The sequence below is a fragment of the Mesoplodon densirostris genome, chromosome 3 (genome assembly GCF_025265405.1).
Source record: "Mesoplodon densirostris isolate mMesDen1 chromosome 3, mMesDen1 primary haplotype, whole genome shotgun sequence".
Classification (NCBI taxonomy): Eukaryota; Metazoa; Chordata; class Mammalia; order Artiodactyla; family Ziphiidae; genus Mesoplodon; species Mesoplodon densirostris.
In genome coordinates, this window is record NC_082663.1 from 145,726,055 (window position 1) to 145,749,887 (window position 23,833).

At 50.7% G+C, this 23,833-nt stretch overlaps 1 protein-coding gene across 8 annotated transcripts in view; it reads right to left on the reverse strand.

Moving 5' to 3' along the window:
- DNM2 (dynamin 2) overlaps positions 1 to 23,579 on the reverse strand; it is a 92,722-nt gene extending 69,143 nt beyond the window's left edge. For 2 of the 8 annotated variants that reach the window (XM_060094137.1, XM_060094135.1), the window contains exon 1: positions 23,237 to 23,576. In XM_060094137.1, coding sequence (XP_059950120.1) covers positions 23,237 to 23,397 — 161 coding nt within the window. In that variant the 5' untranslated portion in view covers positions 23,398 to 23,576. Of the gene's footprint in view, positions 1 to 23,236 lie in introns of all 8 variants that reach the window. The other 6 variants (XM_060094132.1, XM_060094130.1, XM_060094133.1 and 3 more) reach the window with 5 other exon arrangements.
- Between the last annotated feature and the right edge of the window lie 254 nt (positions 23,580 to 23,833).

The window sequence follows — 23,833 nt, forward strand, 5'->3', positions numbered from 1 at the left end:
GTAAATACGTGGAAAGGAAAGCCACGCAGCGCCCCAGCCCACTGCCAGCATTCCAGAACCTTCCTCCTTGCAGGCTTCCTTCAAGCAAGAGGGTGGGCATTGGCCTCTGGGGATAAGTGCACCCCTCTGCACCCCATCTCCTTCCCAGAGCCTCTGCCAGCATGATGGGGTGTCACACTGTGAGGAACCCTCAAGGCAGACCAGGGGCACAAGAACACACGAGACAGGACGGGCTTCCCACCCTTCCCTGGGTGGTCTCTTTCCCACCTCCTAGGGCCCACCTCTCAGCAAATCCTGTCGCTGCTGCCTTCAACAGACCCAGATGCATCCCCTTCTCTCCTGCTCGGTCCCAACATCCTTAGGCTAAGTCCCCTGGGTCACAGCCACACTCCCTAACGCCTGTCTCCCTCCCCCGGCCCCGTATGTTCTTAGCCCAGCAGCCAGGGAGAGTTTTTCAAACCGCAAGTCAGATCACGTTGCGCACGCGCTTAAAACCCACCTGTAGCTTCCCGCACACCCTGGGACAAAATCAGTGTCCTCCCCGCAGCCCATAAGGCCCTGCCTGAACCAGTGCCCCACTGCTCCCTACCATTCCCTCGTCTCCCACCTCAAGGCCCTGCTGGCCGAGGCCTCCACCTGGGCTGCTCTGCCACCAGACGCGCCAGAGCGCCCTCCACTCTTCCTTCGGACACTGGCCGGATGGCACCTCCTGGGAGAGGCTGCCCTCACCGCCTCCCCAGGCCGGCCTCTGCACCCCCTCCACGCTTCCTTCCTGCTCACTGGTCCCCCCCGCAGACCGTCAGCCCCATGAGGAGAGGGATGCTTGTCTGCTTTGTTCACTGCCGGTGTCTGGCACACAGCAAGTGCCCAATAAATGCCTGCTGAGGAGCAAACAGCAAGCCCGGCTGGCATCTCTGGGGTATGACATGCAGGCCCTGAGCTGGCCTCTGCGCACGCAAGTCCCTGTTTCACTCTCACGGACACTCTCACCCACGTCGTTTCTCAGATGGGGAAACTGAGGCGAGAGAGGCTAGGTCACCTAGACCAAAGCCTCACAGCTAACAGCACACCCCTCTTCCCCAACCACTGAGGCACCCATCCAGCTGGACTCTTTCCTGTCCTCACTGCCAGGCACCATCCCAGTCACTACACCACACATCCGGAAATGAAGATGGAAAGGAGCCCTGAATGCTGAAGGCAGGACAGCCAGTCACGGCTGCCTGTAGAGACAGGCGAGCCGAGCATGGTTCTGGAGAGTACAGTCTGCAGCCAGACAGCTCAGCCACAGCCTTGCTGTGGGACCTGGGTGAAGGTCATGACTTCCCCGGGCCTCAGTTTCTCCATCTGTAAAATGGACCTAATAACAGTGCCCACCCCGTCAGGTCACTGGCAGGACTAGGACAAGTCACATGAAGCCCAATGCCCGGCACATGTAGGACCCTGTTCCACAGGACAGTTCACAAGGGTGATGGGGATGGAGGGGGGGTGTCACCCCCTGGCACCACAGACCCTCCTTGGTACCCCCAGAAGGTCTCTGGCAAGATGATCCTAAATCCACTCCCTCTCCAACACAGCAGCCCCCTTCCAGGGATCAGCCCTGAGCCCAGCAGATGTGCAAGCCAGTTGACCCCCAAGGCTCTGTCAGGAGGAGAAAACTGGAAATAACCTAAAAGCTCATTCAGAAAACAATCTTATGGTTACCAAAGAGAAGAGAGGGGTCGGGGTGGGGGGGATAAATTAGGAGTTTGGGATTAACATACACACACTACTATAGGAAACAGATAAACAACAAGGACCTACAGTATAGCACAGGGAACTATATTCAATATCTTGTAATAACCTCTAATGTAAAAGAATCTGAAAAAGAATATATACTATATGTATAACTGAATCATTTTGCTGTACACCTGAAACTAACACAACATTGTAAATCAACTATACTTCAACTTAAAAAAACAAAAAAAACTCATGAAGGAGAGTGACTGGATTTAGTGGGACTGAGGAATACTACACAGCCGTAAAGAAAGCACAGGGCAAGGGAAATACAGCCGAGTCAATGATAACAGTTGGAGACATCAATACCCCACGTTCAATAATGGATAGGGACTTCCCTGGAGGTCCAGTGGTTAGAACTCCACGTTTTCACTGCGTGGGGCCTGGGTTCAACCCCCAGTCAGGGAACTAAGATCCCACAAGCCGCATGACGCAGCCAAAAAAAAAAACAAAAAAAAAGGATAGAACACTGGACAAAAGATCAACCAGGAAACAGAAAACGTGAACACCACCATAAACCAACAAGACCTAAAGGCATGTATCGAGCACTCCACCCAGCAAGAGCAGAATACACATTCTTATCAAGGGCACATGGAACATTCTCTCCAGGATAGGCCATATTTGAGGTCAGAAAACAAGACTGATTAACTGTGAAAGGACTGAATGAAATCATACGAAGTATGTTCTCCAACCACAATGGAATCAAGTTAGAAAACAGTAACAGAAGATAAGTCTGAGACATTCACAAACATGTGGAAATTAAACAATACATTCCTAAACAGTGAATGAGTCAAAGAAGAAATCACAAGGGAAATTAGAAAATACTTCAAGATGAATGAGAATTAAAGTACAATATACCAAACCTTATAGGATACAACTAAAGCAGTACAGAGGGAAATTTATAGACGTAAGCTCCTATATATTAAAGAAGGAGATTGCAGATTTTTATATATCAATTATACCTCAATAAAGCTTTATAAAATTTTTTAAATTAAAAACAATTTTAAAATTTTTCTAAAAAAAAGAAGAAAGATTTCAAATCAAAAATTAATCTTCCACTTAAGAATCTGGAAAAAGAAGAGCAAACCAAACCCACAGTGAACAGACAGGGAAAACAATAAAGATCATAGAGGAAATAAATGAAATAGAGAACAGAAAAATACAGAAAATCAGTAAGATCAAAGTTGGTCCTTTGAAAAGATCCACAAAACTAACAAAGCTTTAGCTACATTAGCTAAGAAAAAAAGAGAGAAGACTCAAATTACTAAAACTAAGAACGAAAAAAGTGGAGGGCTTCCCTGGTGGCGCAGTGGTTGAGAGTCCGCCTGCCGATGCAGGGGACACGGGTTCGTGCCCCGGTCCGGGAGGATCCCACATGCTGCGGAGCAGCTGGGCCCATGAGCCATGGCCGCTGGGCCTGCGCGTCCGTAGCCTGTGCTCCGCAACAGGAGAGGCCACAGCAGTGAGAGGCCCGCGTACCGCAAAAAAAAAAAAAAAGTGGATATTACTAGCCCTTACAGAAATAAAAAGGATTACAAGGAAATACTATGCTAACAAATTAAATAACCTATATGAAATGGACAAACTGCTAGAGAGACACAAACTACTGAAACTGACTCAAAAAAAAAAAAAAAGAATAGACCTATAACGAGATTGAATTCCTGATCAAAAATCTTCCCACAGGGCCTCCCTGGTGGCACAGTGTTTAAGAATCCGCCTGCCAATGCAGGGAACCAGGGTTCCAGCCCTGGTCTGGGAAGATCCCACGTGCCGCGGAGCAATTAAGCCCGTGCGCCACAACTACTGAAGCCTGCGCTCTAGAGCCCGTGCTCCGCAACAAGAGAAGCCACCACGATGAGAAGCCTGCGCACCGCAACGAAAAGTAGCCCCCACTCACTGCAACTAAAAGAAAGCCCACGTGCAGCAACAGGGACCCAAAGCAGCCAAGAATAAAATTAATTAATTAATTAATTTTAAAAAATCTTCCCACAAAGAAAAGCCTGGCTCAAGTGGCTTCACTGGTAAATTCTAACAAACATGGAAAGAATTAATACCAGTCTTTCACAAACTCTTCCCCAAACCAGGACACTTTCTAACTCATTCTATGAGGTCAGCATTACCCTGATACCAAAGCCAGACAAAAATATCACAAGAAAACCACAGATCAATCATCTTTTATGAAAAAAGACACACACACACAAATCAACAACAAACACTATTAAACCAAATCCAGCAACATAAAAAAAATATTATGCGTAGGAATTCCCTGGCAGTCCAGTGTTAGGACTCCACGTTCTCACTACTGGGGGCCCAGGTTCAATCCCTCGTCAGGGAACTAAGATCCCACAAGCTGTGCAGCGCACCCCCCAAAAAAAAAATTATGTGCAATAGTCAAGTGATATTTATTCCAGGAATGCAATGTTGGTCCAAAATTGGGAAAAACAATCAATACAATACACCATATTAATACAGTAAGTGACAAAACTGTATGATTATCTCAACAGATGCAGAAAAAGCATTTGATAAAATCCAACACCCTTTCATGATAAAAACAGTCAACAAATTATGAATAGAAGGGAACTTTCTCACCTTGATAAAGGACGTCCACACAAAACCCACAGTTAACATCATACTTAACGGCGAAACACTCAAAGTTTTCCCTCTAAGATCAGGAACAACACAAGGACGCCCACCCTCATTCCTACTCAGCATTGTACTGGAGGGTCCAGCCAGAGCAGTCAGGGAGAAGAAGAAATAAGGCATCCAAAGGAAGAAGGAAAACCATTCACAGATGACACGATCATGTCTATAGAAGATGCTGGGAAATCTCAAAATTTTTTAAAATTAGAGGTAATAAATTTAGCAAGGTTCCAGGATGCAAGATCAATATACAAAAATCAGTTATATTATTACATACCAGCAGTGAACAATCTGAAAATGAAATTAAGGGGACAATTTCATTTATAATAGTATCGAAAAGAATAAAATACTTAGAAATAAGTTTAACAAAGGAAGTACAAAACGTTTACACTGAAAACTAAAAAACACTGTTGAAATAAATTAAAGCCCTAATAAACGAAAAGACAGCTTGTGTTCACAGATTGGAAGACTTTTTTTTTTTAATTATAGTTGATTTACAATGTTGTGTTAGTTTCAGGTGTACAGCAAAGTGAATCAGTTATACATATACATATATCCGCTCTTTTTCTTAGATTCTTTTCCCATATAGGTCATCACAGAGCATTGGGTAGAGTTCCCTGCCCTATACAGTAGGTCCTTATTAGTTATCTATTTTATATATAGTAGTATGTATATGTTAATCCCAATCTCCCAATTTATCCCTCTTCCTTGGAAGACTTAATACTGTTAAGATAGCAGTACTCCCCGAATTGATCTAGAGATTCAATGCAATCCTCCTCAAAATCTCAACAGCATTTTTTGCAATAAGTGATAAGCTGATCCTAAAATTCATATGGAAATGCAAAGAACTCAGGATAGCCAAAACAAGCTTGAAAAAGAACACAGTTGGAAGACTCACACTACCCAATTCCAAAACTTACTGCAAAGGTACAGAAATGAAGACTGTGTGTTACTAGAATTTGGGTAGACATAAACATCACTGGAATAGATTTGAGAGTCCAGAAATATACTCTTGCATTATGGCCAACTGATTTATTTTATTATTTTTTTTTTTTGGCTGTGCTGCGGCATACGGGATCTTAGTTTCCCAAACAGGGATCAAACCCGTGCTCTCCTGCAGTTGGAAGTGTGGAGCTCTAACCGCTGGACTAGCAGGTAATCCCCTAACTGATTTTTAACCCAAGGTGCCAAAACTACTCAATGAGTAAAGAATGTTCAACAACTGGTGCTGGGATAACTGGATAGCTACAAGCAAAAGTATGACATTGGACTTCTACCCCACACCATATATAGAAGTTAATTCAAACTGGATCAGAGACCTCAATGTAAGAGCTAAAACTACAAAATATTTAAAAGAAAATATAGGAGTAAATCTTCATGGATTGGTCAATGGCTTCTTGGATATGACACCAAAAGCATAAGTGAAAAAAGAAAAACAAGACAGGAGTTCATCAAAATTTTAAACTTTTCCGCTTCAAAGGACACAAGAAAGTGCAAAGACAACCCACATAATGGGAGAAAATATCTGCAAATCATTTATCTCATAAAGGGCTGGTCTTGATACCAGATGTAAAGAACTTTTGCTAACCAACAAATGAAAAGACAAATAACCCAATTTAAAAATGGGGGCTTCCCTGGTGGCACAGTGGTTGAGAGTCCGCCTGCCGATGCAGGGCACACGGGTTCGTGCCCTGGTCCGGGAAGATCCCACATGCCGCAAAGCGGCTGGGCCCGTGAGCCATGGCCGCTGAGCCTGCGCGTCCGGAGCCTGTGCTCCGCGACGGGAGAGGCCACAACAGTGAGAGGCCCGCGTACCGCAAAAAAAAAAAAAAATGGACAAAAGGGGACCTCCCTGGTGGTGCAGGGGTTAAGAATCCACCTGCCAATGCAGGGGACGCGGGTTCGAGCCCTGGTCCGGGAGATACCACATGCCGCAGAACAACTAGGCCCATGCACCACAACTACTGAGCCTGTGCTCTGGAGCCCACAAGCCACAATTACTGAGCCCACGTGCCACAACTACTGAAGCCTGTGTGCCTAGAGCCCGTGCTCCGCAACAAGAGAAGCCACCGCAATGAGAAGCCCACACGCCGCAACGAAGAGTAGCCCCGCTCACTGCAACCAGAGAAAGCCCGCGCGCAGCAACGAAGACCCAACACAGCCATAAATAAATAAATAAATGTTTTTTTTTAAATGGACAAAGGATTTGAATAGACATTTCTCCGTAGAAGATATACAAATGGACAATAAGCACATGAAAAGCTTACCAGTAGTCATTAGGAAAATAAGAAAAAAAAAACCCACGATTGAGGAAAATACCACTTCACACCCACTAGGAAGCTGAATTCAAAAAGACAGATAATAACAAGTGTTAACGAGGATGTGGAGAAACCAACACTCTCCTACAATGCTGATGAGAGCGTAAAATGATGCAGTCACTATGGAAAACTGTCTGGGGGTTTCTCAAGGTTAAACACAAGGATTACCATATGACTCAGCAATTCCACTCCTAGGTACATACCCGGAAGAAATGAATGCATATGCGCCCACAAAACTTTGTCCAAAAATGTTCACAGCAGCATTATTCCTAATAGCCAAAAAGTGGAAACACCCCAAATGTCCATCAGGTGAGGACTGGATAAACATAAGGTGGCATAACCACAGAGTGGAATATTATGCAACCAAAAAAAGGAATGAAGTTCTGATAGATGCTACAGCAAGGATGAACCTTGAACACATTAATGCAAAGTGAAACAGCCAGGCACAAACAGCTACAGAGCATATGATTTCATTCACACAAAATGTCCAGAGCAGGCAAATTCATAGACAGAAAGTAGATGAGCGGCTGCCAGTAGCTGGGGGTGAGGAGTGACTTGACCGCCTAATGGGCACAGAGTTGCTTTTGGGGACATGAAAATGTTCTGAAATTAGATACTGGTGATCACTGCACAACTCTGAATACACTAAAATCAGCCGGATACTACACTTTAAAAGGATGAATTTTATGGTCTGTGAATTATATCTCAGTAAAGATGTTATTTTAGAACAAAAAGCACAAGAGCCACCTATGTACCAACAAGGGGAAAAGTCCATCTTAAAAAGCTTTAAGATAAAAAAACTGCTGCTGAGGGACTTCCCTGGTGGTGCAGTGGTTAAGACTCTGCCTGCCAATGCAGGGGACATGGGTTTGATCCCTGGTCCGGGAAGATCCCACATGTCACAGGGCAACTAAGCCCGTGCACCACAACTACTGAGCCTGCGCTCTAGAGTCCACGAGCCACAACTACTGAAGCCCGCGTGCCTAGAGCCTATGCTCCAAAACAAGAGAAGCCACCGCAATGAGAAGCCTGCGCACCGCAACGAAGAGTAGCCCCCGCTCACCGCAACTAGAGAAAGCTCACATGCAGCAACGAAGACTCAGCGCGGCCAAATAACAAAAAACAAAAAACAAACAAAAGAACTGCTGGGCTTCCCTGGCGGCACAGTGGTTAAGAATCTGCCTGCCAATGCAAGGGACACGGGTTCGAGCCCTGGCCCGGGAAGATCCCACATGCCGCGGAGCAACTAAGCCCGTGCTCCACAACTACTGAGCCTACACTCTAGAGCCCGCGAGCCACAACTACTGAGCCCACGTGCCACAACTACTGAAGCCTGCGTGCCTAGACCCATGCTCCGCAACAAGAGAAGCCACCGCAGTGAGAAGCCCGTGCACCGCAACAAAGAGTAGCCCCGCTCGCCGCAACTAGAGAAAGCCCATGAGCAGCAATTAAGACCCAACGCAGCCAAAAATAAAAACAAACAAATAAATTTATTTTTTTAAAAAAAGAACTTCTGCTGACCCACACAAACCAGTCTAATTCCAAGTGGTGACCAGCTCTGTTTGGCCCCAGCTGAGTAGCGGCTGGGGTCAGAGCTTGGCACCGAACAGGCTCTGCTACCTTTGCTGAGTGGGTCCCACTTAGTGATGGAGACGCAGATGGGTGAGTTTACACTGAAAGGGAGATGGATTTCGAGAGCATCTAATACACTCCAGGCACAGTACAAGGGGCTGGCACACACCTAGGAGCACGGCCCCGCCATCAGGGCACTCACCTACTACTGGGTGGTAGGATAATAGACCAAATAAACAGGTAGGACAAGGACGCGGAGTGACAAGTGCTTCCAGGAAAAAATAAGCAGAGCAAGAGGATGGAGTAATAGGGTGGGGACATTTTAGCAGGGTGGCCAGGGAGGGCCTCTTGAGGAGGAATTAATTTGAGCAGAGGCCCAATAGAGATGATACATGAGCCACACAGCTATCTGAGGGAAGGAGCTTTCCAGGCAAAGGCAACAGCACGTGCAAAGGTCCTGAGGTTGGACTGTGTCTAACATGTTTGAGGAACAGTGTGGAGCCCTGTGTGGCTGGAACAGAGCAAGAAAGAGAGGAATAGGAGGAGGGGAGGGGAGAGAGGTGATGGGGCAGGGGGAGGAGGGTAAGGAGATCATGCAGGGCCTTCTGGGTGATAATGAGGACTGTTTTGGCCGCACCGTGCAGCTTGCAGGATCTCAGTTCCCTGACCAGGGACTGAACCCAGGCCATGGTAGTGAAAGCCCAGAATCCTAACCGCTAGGCCACCAGGGAACTCCCAAGGACTTTAGCCTTTACACTGAGTGAACTAGGAGCCATCTTGGGTTCTGAGCAGAGGAGGGGCACCTTCTTAAAAGGCCCCCTCCCACCACTGTAGGAAGAACAGCCTGGGGTGGGGGAGGGGGAGGGGGAGGGGGGACGGAGTGGAGTCAGAAGGTGCAGGACCTAGCAGGAAGTGACTGCAATGGTCCAGGTCAGCGCTCATGTTAGAGGGAATAATAACAGTTATAAAAACTAATAGCGGGGGCTTCCCTGGTGGCACAGTGGTTGAGAGTCTGCCTGCCGATGCAGGGGACACGGGTTTGTGCCCCAGTCCGGGAAGATCCCACATGTCGCAGAGCAACTAAGCCCGTGCACCACAACTATTGAGCCTGCACTCTAGAACCCTCGAGCCACAACTACGGAAGCCTGCGAGCCACAACTACTGAAGCCCGCACACCTAGAGCCCGTGCTCTGCAACAAGAGAAGCCACCGCAATGAGAAGCCCGTGCACCGCAACAAAGACGCAACGCAGCCAAAAATAAATAAATAAATAATAAATAAATTTATTTTAAAAAAAGAAAAAACAACTAATAGCAAAGCTCTCCATGTACCGAGGCACAAGTATCATTTTTGCAGAAACAACAAGCTGATTCTAAAATTTACATGTAAAGGTAAAGAAACTAGACTGGCCAAAACAATTCTGAAAAAGAACAAGGAATTCCGTGATCCAGTGGTTAGGACTTGGCTCTTTCACTGCTGGGGCCAGGTTTGATCCCTGGTTGGGGAACTAGGATCCCGCAAGACGCATGGCACAGCCAAATTTTAAAAAATTAATTAATTCACAATCTCTCAAAATGCATCATAGTTATAAGGCACACAGAAACGTGCAGATAAATGTTTATATCAGCATTGATCATAATCACCCAAAACGAGACAACCCAGCATCCGTCAGCATCCTTCGGTGGGTGAACACTTCAACAGCCAGTGATCCAGACACACCATGAAATACTCCTCAGCAACAAAAAGGATCAAACTATCAAGGCACACAGCCTGGATGGCTCTCAAAGGTGTTATGCAGAATGAAACAAGCCAGATTCAAAAGGCTGCATGAGTCTATTTATATGACATTCTGGAAAAGGCAAAACGATAGAATGGAGAACCCATCAGTGGGGGCGGGCCGGGGGGGTGACTGCAAAAGGACACGGGGGATTTTGGAGGGTGATAAAAGTGTTCCATATATTGTTTGTGGTGGTAACTCTTTGTGTGTTCACTATATGTAAATTTTATACCTCTCGGGTGGGGGGAAAAAACCCCACAAAAATGAGCATGCTCGCTGTTCTGATACACTAAGATCTCCAAGAAATACTGTTAAGTGACAATCTTGTTGTTCACAACAGGGTGTTAAGCTGGGTGGGAGAGGGAAGTGGATACACACACATTCGTATTTGCTTCCATTTGCATTGAGAAACTGGGAGGACGCAGGAGAGGAGAGAGGGTGGTTAGCCATGGCTGTAGAAGTAGGAGGACAGGAAGCAAGCTTCTCTCTCTCCATTCTTTCTGACATTTTTGAACTTGGTTCCATGTTGGACATATTACCTATTCAAACAATTATATTAAAAAGAACACTCGGGGGGCTTCCATGGTGGCGCAGTGGTTGAGAGTCCGCCTGCCGATGCAGGGGACACGGGTTCGTGCCCCTATCCCGGAAGATCCCACATGCCGCGGAGCGGCTGGGCCCGCGAGCCATGGCCGCGGAGCCTGTGTGTCCGGAGCCTGTGCTCCGCAACGGGAGAGGCCACAGCAGTGAGAGGCCCGCGTACCGCAAAAACAATAAATAAAAAAAAAAAAAAAAAAAGAGAAGCCACCGTAATGAGAAGCCTGCGCACCGCAACGAAGAGTAGCCCCTGCTCGCCGCAACTAGAGAAAGTCCGCATACAACAATGAAGACCCAACACGGCCAAAAAAAAAAAAAAAGAAAAAAGAATCTTCAATGCTTCCAAAGTATACTGTACAAAAAGGAGAAAAAAAGTAACTTTGTGGCAAGGAAAGCTGACAGACATGCCATCTCACCCAAAAGATCAAGGTCAACATCATCCACTGTAAGCTTTATTGATATCATGGACCACGGATGGGATGTGAAGAGAAGAGTACCTCATCTTTGTGGTCCTCTTCCCCACAACCCATAGCCCCAGTCGAACCATGAGAAAATACCAGATAAACCCAAATTGTGGGACAGTCTATAAAATATCAAGGTCATGAAAAGCAAAGGCTGTGGCGCTGTCATAGCTGAGCGGAAGCTAAGGAGACGGGACGACCCAATGCGATGTGGGATCCTGGATGGGGTCCTGGGACAGAAAAAGAACGTATTGGGGACAACTGAGGAAAGGTGAATCAATTCTGGCTTTCGTTAATAATAATAATAATAATATGCCGAGGTTAATTTCTTAGCTGTGAGAAATATACCACAGCAAGGTAAGAGGTTGACTTAGGGAAAGACGGGTGAAGAGTATATGCAAGCTCTCTGTACTATCCTCATAAATTTCCTGTATGTTTACAGCTTGCTTACTTTCTGTAAATCTAAAATTATGCCAAAATAAAAAATTTCTTAAAGAAACAAAACAAAGGCAAAAACCCCTCAAGACACTAAGTAGCAAAGAACTTGGCATGAGGCATGACACATTCCAGCGAGATTTTGCACTATCAAAGGTAAGACCTGGGAATTCCCTGGCGGTCCAGTGGTTAGGACTCAGAGCTCTCACTACCAGGGCCTGGGTTCAATCCCGGTCAGGAACTAAGATCCCACAAGCTGCACGGCACGGTCAAAAAAAAAAAGAACACAAAACCAAAACCAAAGCCAAACAAAAAGACAGACTTAATCATGGCATTTAACGTGGGGGGGGGGGGCGGACATTCACACATAAAGATAAAGAAAAAGGATCTGAGAAGAGCCACAAGCTGATGAAGGTGGTCCCGAGCAAAGGGCGAGAGGAACCTCCACCTTACTCTTCCTATAGGAGAGAATTGTATTTTACAGCGAGTAAACAGTCCAAGAACTCTTGTAATTAAAAATCAAGCTAGATGGACCTAGAGACTGTCACACAGAGTGAAGTAAGTCAGAAAGAGAAAAACAAATATCGTATATTAATGCATATATGTGGAATCTAGAAATATAGCACAGATATTTGCAAAGCAGAAATAGAGACAGAGATGTAGAGAACAAATGTATGGATACCAACGGGGAAGGGGAGGGTGGGAGGAATTGGGAGATTGGGATTGACACATATACACTATTGATACTATGTATAAAATAGATAACTAATGAGAACATACTGTATAGCACTATGGAAACTCTACTTAATGCACCGTGGTGACCTAAATGGGAAGGAAATCCAAAAAGAGGGGATATATGTATACGTATAGCTGATTCATTTTGCTGTACAGCAGAAACTAACACAACATTGTAAAGCAGCTACACTCCAATAAAAATTAATAAAAAACAAAAATAATCAAGCTAGGACATCCTTTTGCCTGGAGCGTATTCCAGGTGGGGGCCTCCCCACCTCAGAAAGTGGCCTGCTCTGAGCTCGTTGGCAACCTGTGCCAGGCGGTGCCACAGGGAGATGCTACTAGGGCAGAGGCCGCTGGAGCCGGGCTTCTGCCTGAACGGCTTCCGCCTAGACGAGGGGAAGTGTTGCAAGATGAGGAGACGTGTCAGCCCAAACCACAGGCAGCCTCTCTCAAGCTGAGTGGGCGGCTCACAGCCTCCGGTCACAGGCCCCCTAATCTTGATTTATAGATCCCTGGGACTCCATCGCCCCACCGGCCAGAAAAGAACAACTCTGAGGGCATCATCCTCAAAGCCACTGGCTCCCTGGCTGCAGGGCCTGCTGAGGGCCTTGTACGCAAGCAGGCTGTGACCCTCCAGAAGGATCCTGGCCATGAGCACAGAAGACAGAGGCCCCATGGCTGGGACAGTAGGGGCTGTGTCCCCACCCCACCCCGGGCTTCCTCCAGGGCTGGCCTGGCTGTGCCAGGGTGTATCACCCGGCAAGCAGACGTAACCCCAGCTGGGACTGTTCCTGCCTGCTGTGCTCGCTGGCTGGCCTGCCAGTCCCTAGAGGCTCTTATGGCTGGGAAAACGTGTCATGGGGCAGAGTCTCCAGGGCGCCTCGTCCTCCTCCTCCGTCTGGGCATGAGGGTGTCATCGGGGCCCTGGACAGCTCTGCTGGCCACCTGTCCACACGCTACGGGTCTGTGGTCCAAGTGGGTTCAAGTTTAGGCAAAGGAGGTCTCCCAGAACAAACAGAGCATGGTTCTCCATGCTGTGGCATTTGACTGGAATTCCCCTGGGAGTTTTAAGTTGGTCTGGGGAAGGGTCTGGCACTGGGCATCTCCCCGTGACGGACACTAATGGGCTGCCAGGACTGAGAAGTGATGACCCCAGCAGCTTCCTTTCCTTGGTTCTTGGTCCAAGCAGGCACTTGGGTATCCACGGGCAGGGGGGTGGGGGTGGGAGGGAAGCTGCCTTCAGACCTCGGGTCCCCGTTGTGAGAGTGTGCCAGCGCCTGGACAGAGTGGGGCCCATTCCTGCCAGGGCTGCCTGGCACCCAGGCAAGAAGCAAGAGTCTGAAGGGATGGCTCACTGGAAGCTGTGCAGGGGGCCTCAGTCACCTCAGCCCAGGGAGGGGGCCCTGCTCGGCCCCATCTCATAGCCAGGAAGCCAGTCCAGAGACACAACCATGCCTGGCCGGCCCGGAGGTCTTACCCTGTTACTGTTATTACTCTGTGCCCAAGGGGCAAATCACAGCCCTCCCCATAAAAAGGAAACACTTGCTTCTGTCCCCCCTGGAGCACCCCAAACCCTCTTCTATTCTCAGTCCCACACAACCCAGGTGGGCTGTGAGCCCCCAAAGGCAAGTCACAGGGCTGTCCGCTGGTCCCCTTCTCAATGGACATCTATGCAGTGAAATTAATCCAAGTTTGGTCTTAAGGTACCTTCACGGAACAAATATGCGTGCTCCTACTCTGTGCCAGGATGGCGAGGAACACTCGAAGATCCCTGCCCTTGTGGACCTGCCGTCTGCGGCATGGGGAGGAAACAACACAAAACAGTTTCAGGTCCTAAGACGAGCTCTGAAGAAAACACATCTAGGCACGCAGTCTGAGTGCCAGGGCCCTGTGTGAACCAGGGTAGATCAGGGATGGCCTCTCAAGAGGGGTGAGGTTTGAGCAGGGACCCAAGGAGAGAGGGGCAGGGGGTGGAGAACTCTGGACAAAGAGGAGATGTGGAGGAAGGAAGAGAAAGGCCCTGAGTAGGCGTGAGTCTGGGGGGTTCAGGGGCGGCCAGGAGGCCGTGTGGCCGGCGGGATGAGCTTGGGGGACAGTGGGAGCAGGCGAGGGCAGGGGTGTTGGGGGGCCAGTGGAGGACTTGGACTTTTAGCCCAAGTGTGGGGGCCACAGAGCGTGGTGGGCAGAAGAGGGACATGCCCAGACTCAGGTGTTCACAGGTACCCTGTGGACACTGTGGGCAGTGAGGGAGGCAGGGCGGGTGCCAGGGGACCAGGGCAGAGGCGACTGCACTGGTCCAGGCCGTGGAAGGGGTCGGGACGGGTGAAGCGCGGCGAGGACACGCTGATGTAGGAGCACTGGGATGGACTCTCTGGCCAATCCCAAGTCCACTCATTCAACCCAGGTAAACAGCTGCCGGGCAGCATCCTGGTCTCCACACCCAGGGAGGGGAGGGCCACACAGCCAGTGCTGGCCATCCACCTCCCCATGTCCTCCTCTGTGTAGACACGTTTTCTACACAGGTATCCCATGTCCACGTGCAAATCCTGGGAGTGGGTGACAAGAAACAGCCTGAGCATCCATCACCACCAAGAGACTGGTGAACGAACAAAGGAAAGGTGCCTTTGTACCATGGAGTACTATGCAGCCGTGACAACAACAAGAAAGCACCCTGTATAACAGGCCATGAGCCTTGAGCCAGGGCCCACAGCCAGGCAGGATGGGCACAAAGGTCCTGGTGTCGCCGGCTTCCAGGCAGCTGCTGCCTGTCTGTCCTCATCTGGACAGAAAGACCTACTGCCTCCTCCAAGAAGCATTCCCTGACCACTATTCCCACCCCAAGGCTCCCTACGGGGCCGCCGTCTCCCATATGCCTCCACTCCCTTCTCACTGGAAAGTGCCTCCTCAGAGAAGAACCTCTAGGGCCTCTTGGGTAGAGTGAACAAGTGGGTAAGGATGGGGCTCAGAGCCTCACCCCCATCGCCTGCCCCATTTCTGCCCCCTCAACTGCCTCATCTGTAAAATGGGGCCAAGCTGAGGGGACGTACAGACAACACTCAGTGCCTAGCACATGGTGAGTATGTCAAGGGCATGGAAAGTCCATTCAGTGTGACAGGAAGACCAGAGCCGCCCCCCAATCGCCACCAGAGGAGGCAACTCGAGCAGCTGAGCCGTGGCACCGGGCACCCCAATGGGCACTGCAAGAATCCCCACAAGGGCTTCAATTATTCCTCAACACCCGGCTTTGTTCCAGAAACTTCTGAGGTACAAATGCAGTGCAGAGGGAGGGAAAACTGAACCCTGTGAAGCTGGAGCCAAGGGGGAAAGGGAGGCTGGAAAATCCAGCGGAGCCAGGGGTGAGGATGCTACTTCAGGTACAGGCCAGCAGGCCTGGGGGAAGGGGGCCACCCATGAAGGCCGAGGCTCTGGGTTCAAGTCTGGCCACTTGGGCAAACCTCCGTGACTCAGTTTCCTCGTCAGCAGACAGAGATCAAGCACTGGCCTCGAAGTAGGTGAGGCGCCTTGTACCCAGGTCCCAGCATGGATCCTGGCAAACAGCACGTGAGTAAGCACTGTCCTCTCTCATTGGGACAGCCGCAGTGACTCCTGCTGGCCCCCCACCTCCATTCTTACCCCTCTGGGAGGATCAGGAAGCTCCAAGCAGCAGTTACAAACATTTCGACGAAGCAGGACCCCCTAGGATGTGCTGCGTGGTTGGAAAACAAGTTTCTGAACGATAGAAACAGGGTAGTCCCAGTTCTGGAAAGGAGATGTACCCCCAAAAGAAGCAACCCCGAATAGTGCTGTGTATTTTCTATAGGTACCAGCGTGTCCATACGTACGTAAACACGAGAGGGCTCTGACAGGACATATGCCAAACTGACAATGGTGCTTCCACGTGGAGCTGGAAGGAAGGGACAAGGTGGGCAATGTACCCTTCCTCATCTGTCATGGTTTCCCTTTTTCTGAGAACTCAGTCTTCAGTGTTCTACTTATATAATTAAAACTTAGGAAAGACAGGCATCTGACAGGCAGTTTCCTGACCCTCATGGGCCCAATGTGGTCTTGCCTTCGACTCAGGTCCCTTTCCATATCTGAAGGGGGCACCTATGGAGCCCTCTGCCTGGGACACCCTTCTCTGGGGTCTTCAAGGGGTTGGCTCCATGGCAGGCCCGCCCTGACGACCCTGTCTGAAGCAGCCCCTGCCCAGCCACTCTCTCACTCTCCCCACCATTTTCACTGCACTTCTCCATCTTCAGAATGTCACTGCTCATTTAACCATTCTGCTGACCTCTGTCCATCTCGGTCCCCGCTGGGTCCCCAGCACCCAGCATGCTGTCAGACACAGAGTTAACAACCTCAAGGATCCGGAAAGCCAGAAATCCCTCCATCCGTCACCTCGGCCCCAGCCCCAGATACAAGCACCGTAGTGTCCACTACTGACCTGATAGCCAAAAGCCATGGCCACACCTTCCCAACCCCACGATCCCCGGGCAGTGGGCTCTGGAGGAGACAGGCCCAGCTCAGGGCCCGCTCCTGCCCTCCTCCCTATGTGACTTCGAGCCAGTCCACCTCTGAGGCCTCAGTTTCCCTACCTGTGAAGCAGGGATGCTAAGGGCAGTATCTGCCCCCAAGGACTGCTGGGACCATGTGGTCAGATTTTAGACATAAGTCCCTGGGGCACGACACACAGTGACGCTCCACAAACATCAGCTCTTACTGTGTTATAAACAGCCAGCAGCAGGTGAAACCGAAAGGGCCACCCAGCTCCCTGTCCAAGGTGAGGGTGACTCCGAAGGGGAAAATCCCCAGCATCTAGCAATAGATGCCAATACTAACAGGAACCCCAATGTACCTGGAAGCAGGAGTCTTTTCTCTCTAGTGCCATTTTGCCTCGGAGGCAGGGTAATTTTTTTCTTTATTTGGATTGTGGCTAATGGCCTATAAATATCTCATTATTGGCTTGCATTTTTCCAAAGCTCTAACAATAAGGGCTTAATTACAGCATGCGGTTGGCAACCCCAGTAAATTAAGGGTTAGCCGATGTCCCCATTCCTTTCTGCAGCTGAGGGGCCTGTAATTTCGGCATTTTCATTCAAATCAGGCAAAAGCTTGGCAGATGCGGCTCTGAACCAAATGCAAACACCAGAGAGACACAGGGTTCCATGCCGTGCCCAGCGCTTTCTGCCCGCACTACCTTTGAAAACTCCAAATCTGGAACTGTCCACGAGGCCATCCTCTGCCCTCACCCACAATGAACCGGACTTTTTACCAGAGGATTTCAATCCGTGTACCTAGCGAGGGCCATTATCCCCAGACAAATAACTCTGAAAAGCATTTGGGCAGCCCAGAGCTGAGCTCTGGAGAAATCTGTCTTCCTGGTTATAAACATAATCCCCAAACAAGCCAAAACGAACAAAGAATTATGTGGGGAGACAACCCACATGTGGGGTTCGAAGCTGTACATTTTTCCAGGCTTTTTACTATGAAAATACAACTGTTTGGAATAAGATGGGCTCACACGTCCACTTGGTCTGGGCCCTAACAAGCCTTGCAGAGGCTTTCTGGGTCATTCAATCCTCTTCTAGATCACTCTGAGGAGTTATTTCGTAGTTGGTTGTCTGGACACATTGTCTAGTCAATTCGATACTGTTGGGCCTTTTTTGCTCCCAATTTCCCACCATCATATGCTGAATGAGCACAAAAAAACTCTCATGGCCAAATGTTTGTTCACAGTCACCATTCCCACTTAGAAACAGCAGGAACGGGCTCCCACAAGCATTTCAGGACCTGGTTCACCAGCTGGTTCCAACTGCATCCCCAGAGCTCAAAGTACACTGACAGGTGCTCAATGACTGTCTCTGCTAAAATGAGGCGTTACTTATATTAACAAAGTAATCATGAATTCCTTTTCTTTAAGGAAAGAGAAATTAACAACTGATCTTCAGAGTCCTGACCCAGGGCTATACAAAATGCACAGGTCTAATATTTCACAAGGATTAGCTCATTTGAATGCTCAGCCCGATCCCAGGAGGGAGGAACCATCATGATCCCCACTTTACAGACAAAGAAACTGAGGCCCAAGAAGTGAGGTCATTCAGCTGATGGATGCCACCTTCCCACAGGTGCCTCTGGACTCTGCCTGCTCCGGCTGGCCTGGGTACTACAGATCACACAGGCAAAGGCCCTTCGGCTTTGCCTGAAAGGAAGGACCATGGAAACAGCAGCTGTCATTTCCAAGTGTCTTTGAACACCGAAGAGCTGTTAAGGGACAAACCAGCCCAAAGAGCAAGCCATGTGCCCACCCCTCAGTCTGGCAGGGACGTGAGCCAACGGTCATCTGACACGCATTCATCCAGCACCCACTGTGTGCCCCGCAGCGGCCCCATGATACAGCTACGTCTCCCTGCAGGGACCCATCACCCGAGACCAAATGGAAACGCAGCTGGAAACGGTAGAGTCCGTGGGCAGCTGCTTCTTGTCAAAAGAAAAATGGCACCGGGTCCTACATGTGCTCCCAGGCACTACTCACTGAGGGCATCGAGGCAGAGCTGCACATCAAAGGCAAGATCAGGGCTTCCCTGGTGGCGCAGTGGTTGGGAGTCCGCCTGCCGATGCAGGGGACACGGGTTCGTGCCCCGGTCCGGGAGGATCCCACGTACCGCGGAGCGGTTGGGCCCATGAGCCATGGCCACTGAGCCTGTGCGTCCGGAGCCTGTGCTCCGTGACGTGAGAGGCCACAACAGTGAGAGGCCTGCGTACCGCCAACAACAACAACAAAAAAACCTATAACCTCCCCCTGCCCTCTCCATAATCTTCTCTTTTTTTTTCTTTCCATAAATCGGTTATCTTCTACCTTGTTTCTTCTTTATCTGCGTCCTGCTGGAAGGTCAGCTCCCCCAGGGCAGGGGCTTTGGTATCTTGCTCAGGGCTGTGTCTGCAGCCCTATAACAGAACCGGGCACAGAGTGAATATATGTTCAGAAAACACTTTTCAATGAACGAATGAAAAATGCATGACCTTTTAAGTGCTTTTTCACACTAGACACTCTTCCAAGACTCATTTAACCCTCACTCCACCCTTAATGCCCTAAGAGGTGAAACACACCCAACCTCGTGGCCTGAATGGGGCCCATGAGTAGGTAATGTTAAGAGCCCCATTTCCCAGCTGGGGAAACTGAGGCTTGGAGGACAAAGACTGACAGGATCAAGTCCAAGACTGGGAGACTCCAAGCTGGAGGCCTCAACCTCTGCCTCCCCTTCCTGCTCTTCTCCCAAGGGAAAATTTCTAAAGCCCTTCCCTTTGCCAGCCCCTGAGGCTAAATGACAAGGGTCACCAGGGAGCCACATCCTCCGCTCTCTTTAGGGCCACGGGTCTATCTGCTGGTACAGGGCAGGACAAGCCCTGGGCCTTAAACTTAAAGGTTGCCGGGGCCGGGAGGCTCCGGGCAAATATGAAATGGGCCTGGGCAAGCACTAGGGAGTAGTGGGGACTCTGGCAGCTCAAGTGGCCACTCCTAGTCTGATGGGGCAGCCAGTGGCTGCTGCTTCTGAGACCCAGGCAGTTGGTGCCAGGCACAGGCCCAGGAAGGCCAGAATACAATGATTATAACAGCAGTAGCCACGGGTACAGGGTCCATGCACTCAACACACGTTAACTCACCCTGTCCTGCAGAGAGGGCCTAGTAATCACCCCATTTTACGGAAAAGGAACCGGGCCATAGTCACACAGCCAAACATGCTAGAGTCAGGCCTAGGGCCCAGAGCCTGTGCGCTAAACCGCTAAACCCTAAACATCTTTGGGGTTTTTGCTAGCACGACCAAAATCTGATTTTGATGCAAAATCTCACTTTTAAATGTTGACAGCTAATTAAAAACAAAACATTTTAGGGCTCCCCTGGTGGCGCAGTGGTTAAGAATCTGCCTGCCAACGCAGGGGACACGGGTTCGAGCCCTGGTCCGGGAAGATCCCACATGCCGCGGAGCAACTAAGCCCATGTGCCACAACTGCTGAGCCTGCACTCTAGAGCCCATGAGCCACAACTACTGAAGCCTGCAAGCCACAACTACAGAAGCCTGCACGCCTACAGCCCGTGCTCTACAACTAGAGAAGCCACTGCAGTGAGAAGCCCGCGCACCGCAAGGAAGAGTAGCCCCCGCTCGCCGCAACTAGAGAAAGCCCGCATGCAGCAACGAAGACCCAACGCAGCCAAAAGTAATAAATAAATAAAATAAATAAATTTATTTAAAAAAAAAAAAAAACATTTTAAACTCCATGCTGGTGAAAAACAAGACAGAGCAAGCAGGCTTCGGCCTCCGTGGTCATGGACCTGCAACCCCAGGTACGGGGCTGGGCTATCTGGGCTATTCTCACTCTCGGATCAAGTTCTTAGAAAAGCCACAAGGAGGAGGCAGGGAAACAGAGCAGCCCCTGCTGCCCCCAAGGCACAGAGCTTGACATGCTCTCCTGTTTGTTCCTTGAAACCAGCCGGGAAACCCTCTGTGTGGGTCCAGGGCACAAGGGAGGAAAAGGGTCCTCAGCTGCAGCACAGTTTGGCCAAAGTCACAAAAAGAAGCAGGCAGTGGGACTCAAAGCAAGGCCTGCCTGCCATCCCCCTATGGCAGGGCTTTGTAGCTGAGAAGCCTTACCCACACTCCAGAAATAAAAAGAAGTTGGCTCCTGTTTGAGCACCCCATACCCAAAGAGAGGCCTTTTAACAGCTTTGGTTCTCGAGCCCTGAATTAATGCGCTTAACGACCGATGTCACGCTGCAGGCTCTAGGAGGAGGTCGCCGTAGGAGCCAGTTCAATAGCAGTTGGCAGTTGCCAGATGCCAGGGTGGGTGGGAGGGAAAGGTGAAGGGCAGGGGGCCCAAGAAGAGGTGGGGATGGGAGAGAGACCCGGGGTCTCCAACCCAGAGCCCTCAATCCCTCACTGAACAACCTCGAGCAAGAATGCTCAGCTCTCTGAGCCTCAGTTTTCTGCTCTGGAAAATGGGATCACAGCAGTGCCAGCCTCATAAGGCTTAAATGAAGTCCAGTGTGTAACTTCAGAGCACTTCTAATTCTGACTAGCCTTCGTTGTCGATATGAAAGGAACCAGCCTGGGGAGTAACAGCCCCAGCCAAGTACACCTACTGTGTGCCAGGCACTATGCTAAGTAAGCACTTTCAACATACCATGTCACTGCATCCTTGCAACAGTCTTGTTGAGGGTCCATCACTCCATTTTTCAGAGGGGAAACTAAGGCTCAAAGAGGTCAAACAATCTGTGCGAGGTCACAAGGCAGATGAAATGGACAGAGCTTTACAGACGCTCACAGGAAGCCTGGGCAGACAGGAAGATGGCCAAGCTGGGGGCCCACAGCCCAGCCCCAGGCTCAACCCAGGCGGCGCTGATCCCAAGTACACACCTTTCCGCCACAGTAGACAGAGGGCATTGCGCCAGAGACAAAGCAGCAAAGGAGGAAATTCGTGCTGCTGGGAGCAAAACCCCAGGCCTCTGGGAAGGCAGGGGCGGGGCTGGGCGCCCAGCTGGGCTCCACTGAGTGCCAGCCTAGTGGCCTTGGGCAAATAGCGAGTCTTTTCTGAACTGAACCAAGAAACAACTCAGCTTGGGGCCTGCTGGATGAACATTACCTCTTAACATTGATAACAACAATAATAATAATGATGACTATGACGTTATTACTTGGCAGCAGCAGTCACCAATGGAGTCCTTCCCAGAATGCAGAAGTGGCCACCCATCTGGGAGGCAGAAGGACAAGAGGTGGGGGAAGGGAGAGGGGAGAACCAACCGCCCTCAGTGGCCACAGGGTCCATTCTCATCCATTAGCTTCCAGAATCCTGGAAACAGCCCAGAGAGTGGAATTTGTCCACTGGACAGATGGGCAATCTGAGGCTTCTCAGGGTTGCCTAGGGAAGGCTGTATACCAGCTCTTGCCACCACAACCTGATCAGGCAAGAAGTTCCTTCCGAGGATCCAAGGAGGGCCCCCAATTTTCAGGCTTTAGCTTGGGGTTTGGACCCTATGTTCCAGGGCCCCGGAGGCACCCTGACATGGGCCAGGAAAGACTCCTGGAGGAAGTTCCCCCTGGGGTCCTACTTTCAACAGAAAGGAGTTCAGGTCTCATCCTTCAGCTCCCTTCTCCTCTGCATGCTCCCACCACCCCCTGCCACAGAGGTGACGGCTAGGGCATTGACAGGCAGATTAGGAGGAAAGACACCAGGACAGGCAGACAAAAGGGTCCACTTGGAAGAGAGGAGCCAGCGTTCACCAGGCACCAAGTTGAAGAGTCAGCCCAGGAGAGCCAGACAACAGGGTCTCCTAGGTCCAGCCAGCCAGTCAGTCAGCAGAGGCCAGCTGGATAACCCAATAGAGGAATAGCTAAGTGTTAAAGTCTGGGAGGGGAAGGAAGGGCAACCAGACAGGACAGGTCATCCTGGATAGCTAGCCAGGCAGCAGGGGGCTGCCCTGCGGTACTGGACAGATGGATAGCCAAATGGTGGCGGCGGGGAAACCTATGCAGGACAGAGAGTCAGCCAACCAGACGACAGAAACTGCTCCAGATAAATCAACAGCCAGCCAGACCGCAGGGATCGGCCCAATAGATATCTAGGTGACAGGTTTCGAACAGACAGAAGGGAAACCTATCCCTGACCCACAGACAACCAGATGGCATAATTCACCCACTACAGCCGGGGGCCAGAGAGTCGGCGGGGGTTCACCGCACCTCCTGGCCCACGCCCCCAGCCCCTGCAGGGAGCCCTCCGCCCAGGGCGTCCCACAGGGCCCGCCTCCCTGTCCCCGTCCCCGTCGCGGGCACGCAAGCGCCACAGTTACGCCGGCAGCGCAGGACGCGCCATTCCCGGTCCGCCCTCCGCGCCCTAGGCCGCCGCCTGCCCGCTGTCGCCGCCCCGCTCGCTCACCGGCCCACGAAGTTCTCGAGCACCGAGCTCTTGCCGGCGCTCTGGCCGCCCACAACGGCGATCTGCGGCAGGTCCAGGTGGCAGCTCTGGCCGATGGAGCTGAAGGCATCCTGCAGCTTGTTGACCAGCGGGATCAGCTCTTCCATCCCGCGGTTGCCCATGGCGCCGGCGGCCCCGGCCCGAGAGCCCAGCGCTCCCCGCCCGCCCCTGGCCCTCGACGATGCGGCCCCGCGGCGTCCGCGGCCGTTGCTCCCCGCCCGCCCGGGCCTCGGCGCGACGCCCGCTCCCGGCTCGGCCTCACGGTCGCCGCCTCATCCGGTTCTCAGGCAACACCCGACCCAAGCGACCTCCCGCCCGGGCCCTGGGGCTGCACCCAAAGCCCTCGTGCCACCCTCGATTGGTCGGCTGCGCTGTCACTCGTGCACATAAGCCAGTGAAAGCGAAGCACGGGCCTACAGCCAAATGAGTCTTCCCCCCGAGGACCTTCTCTCGGATTCATTGGACAAAAGAACTGTCGCTATTGTGCTAGAAGCCAATAGCGGCGGGAAGCGAGTTATCCAGGCCCGGAGGCGGTGTTTCGGGAAAAGACATTTTGGC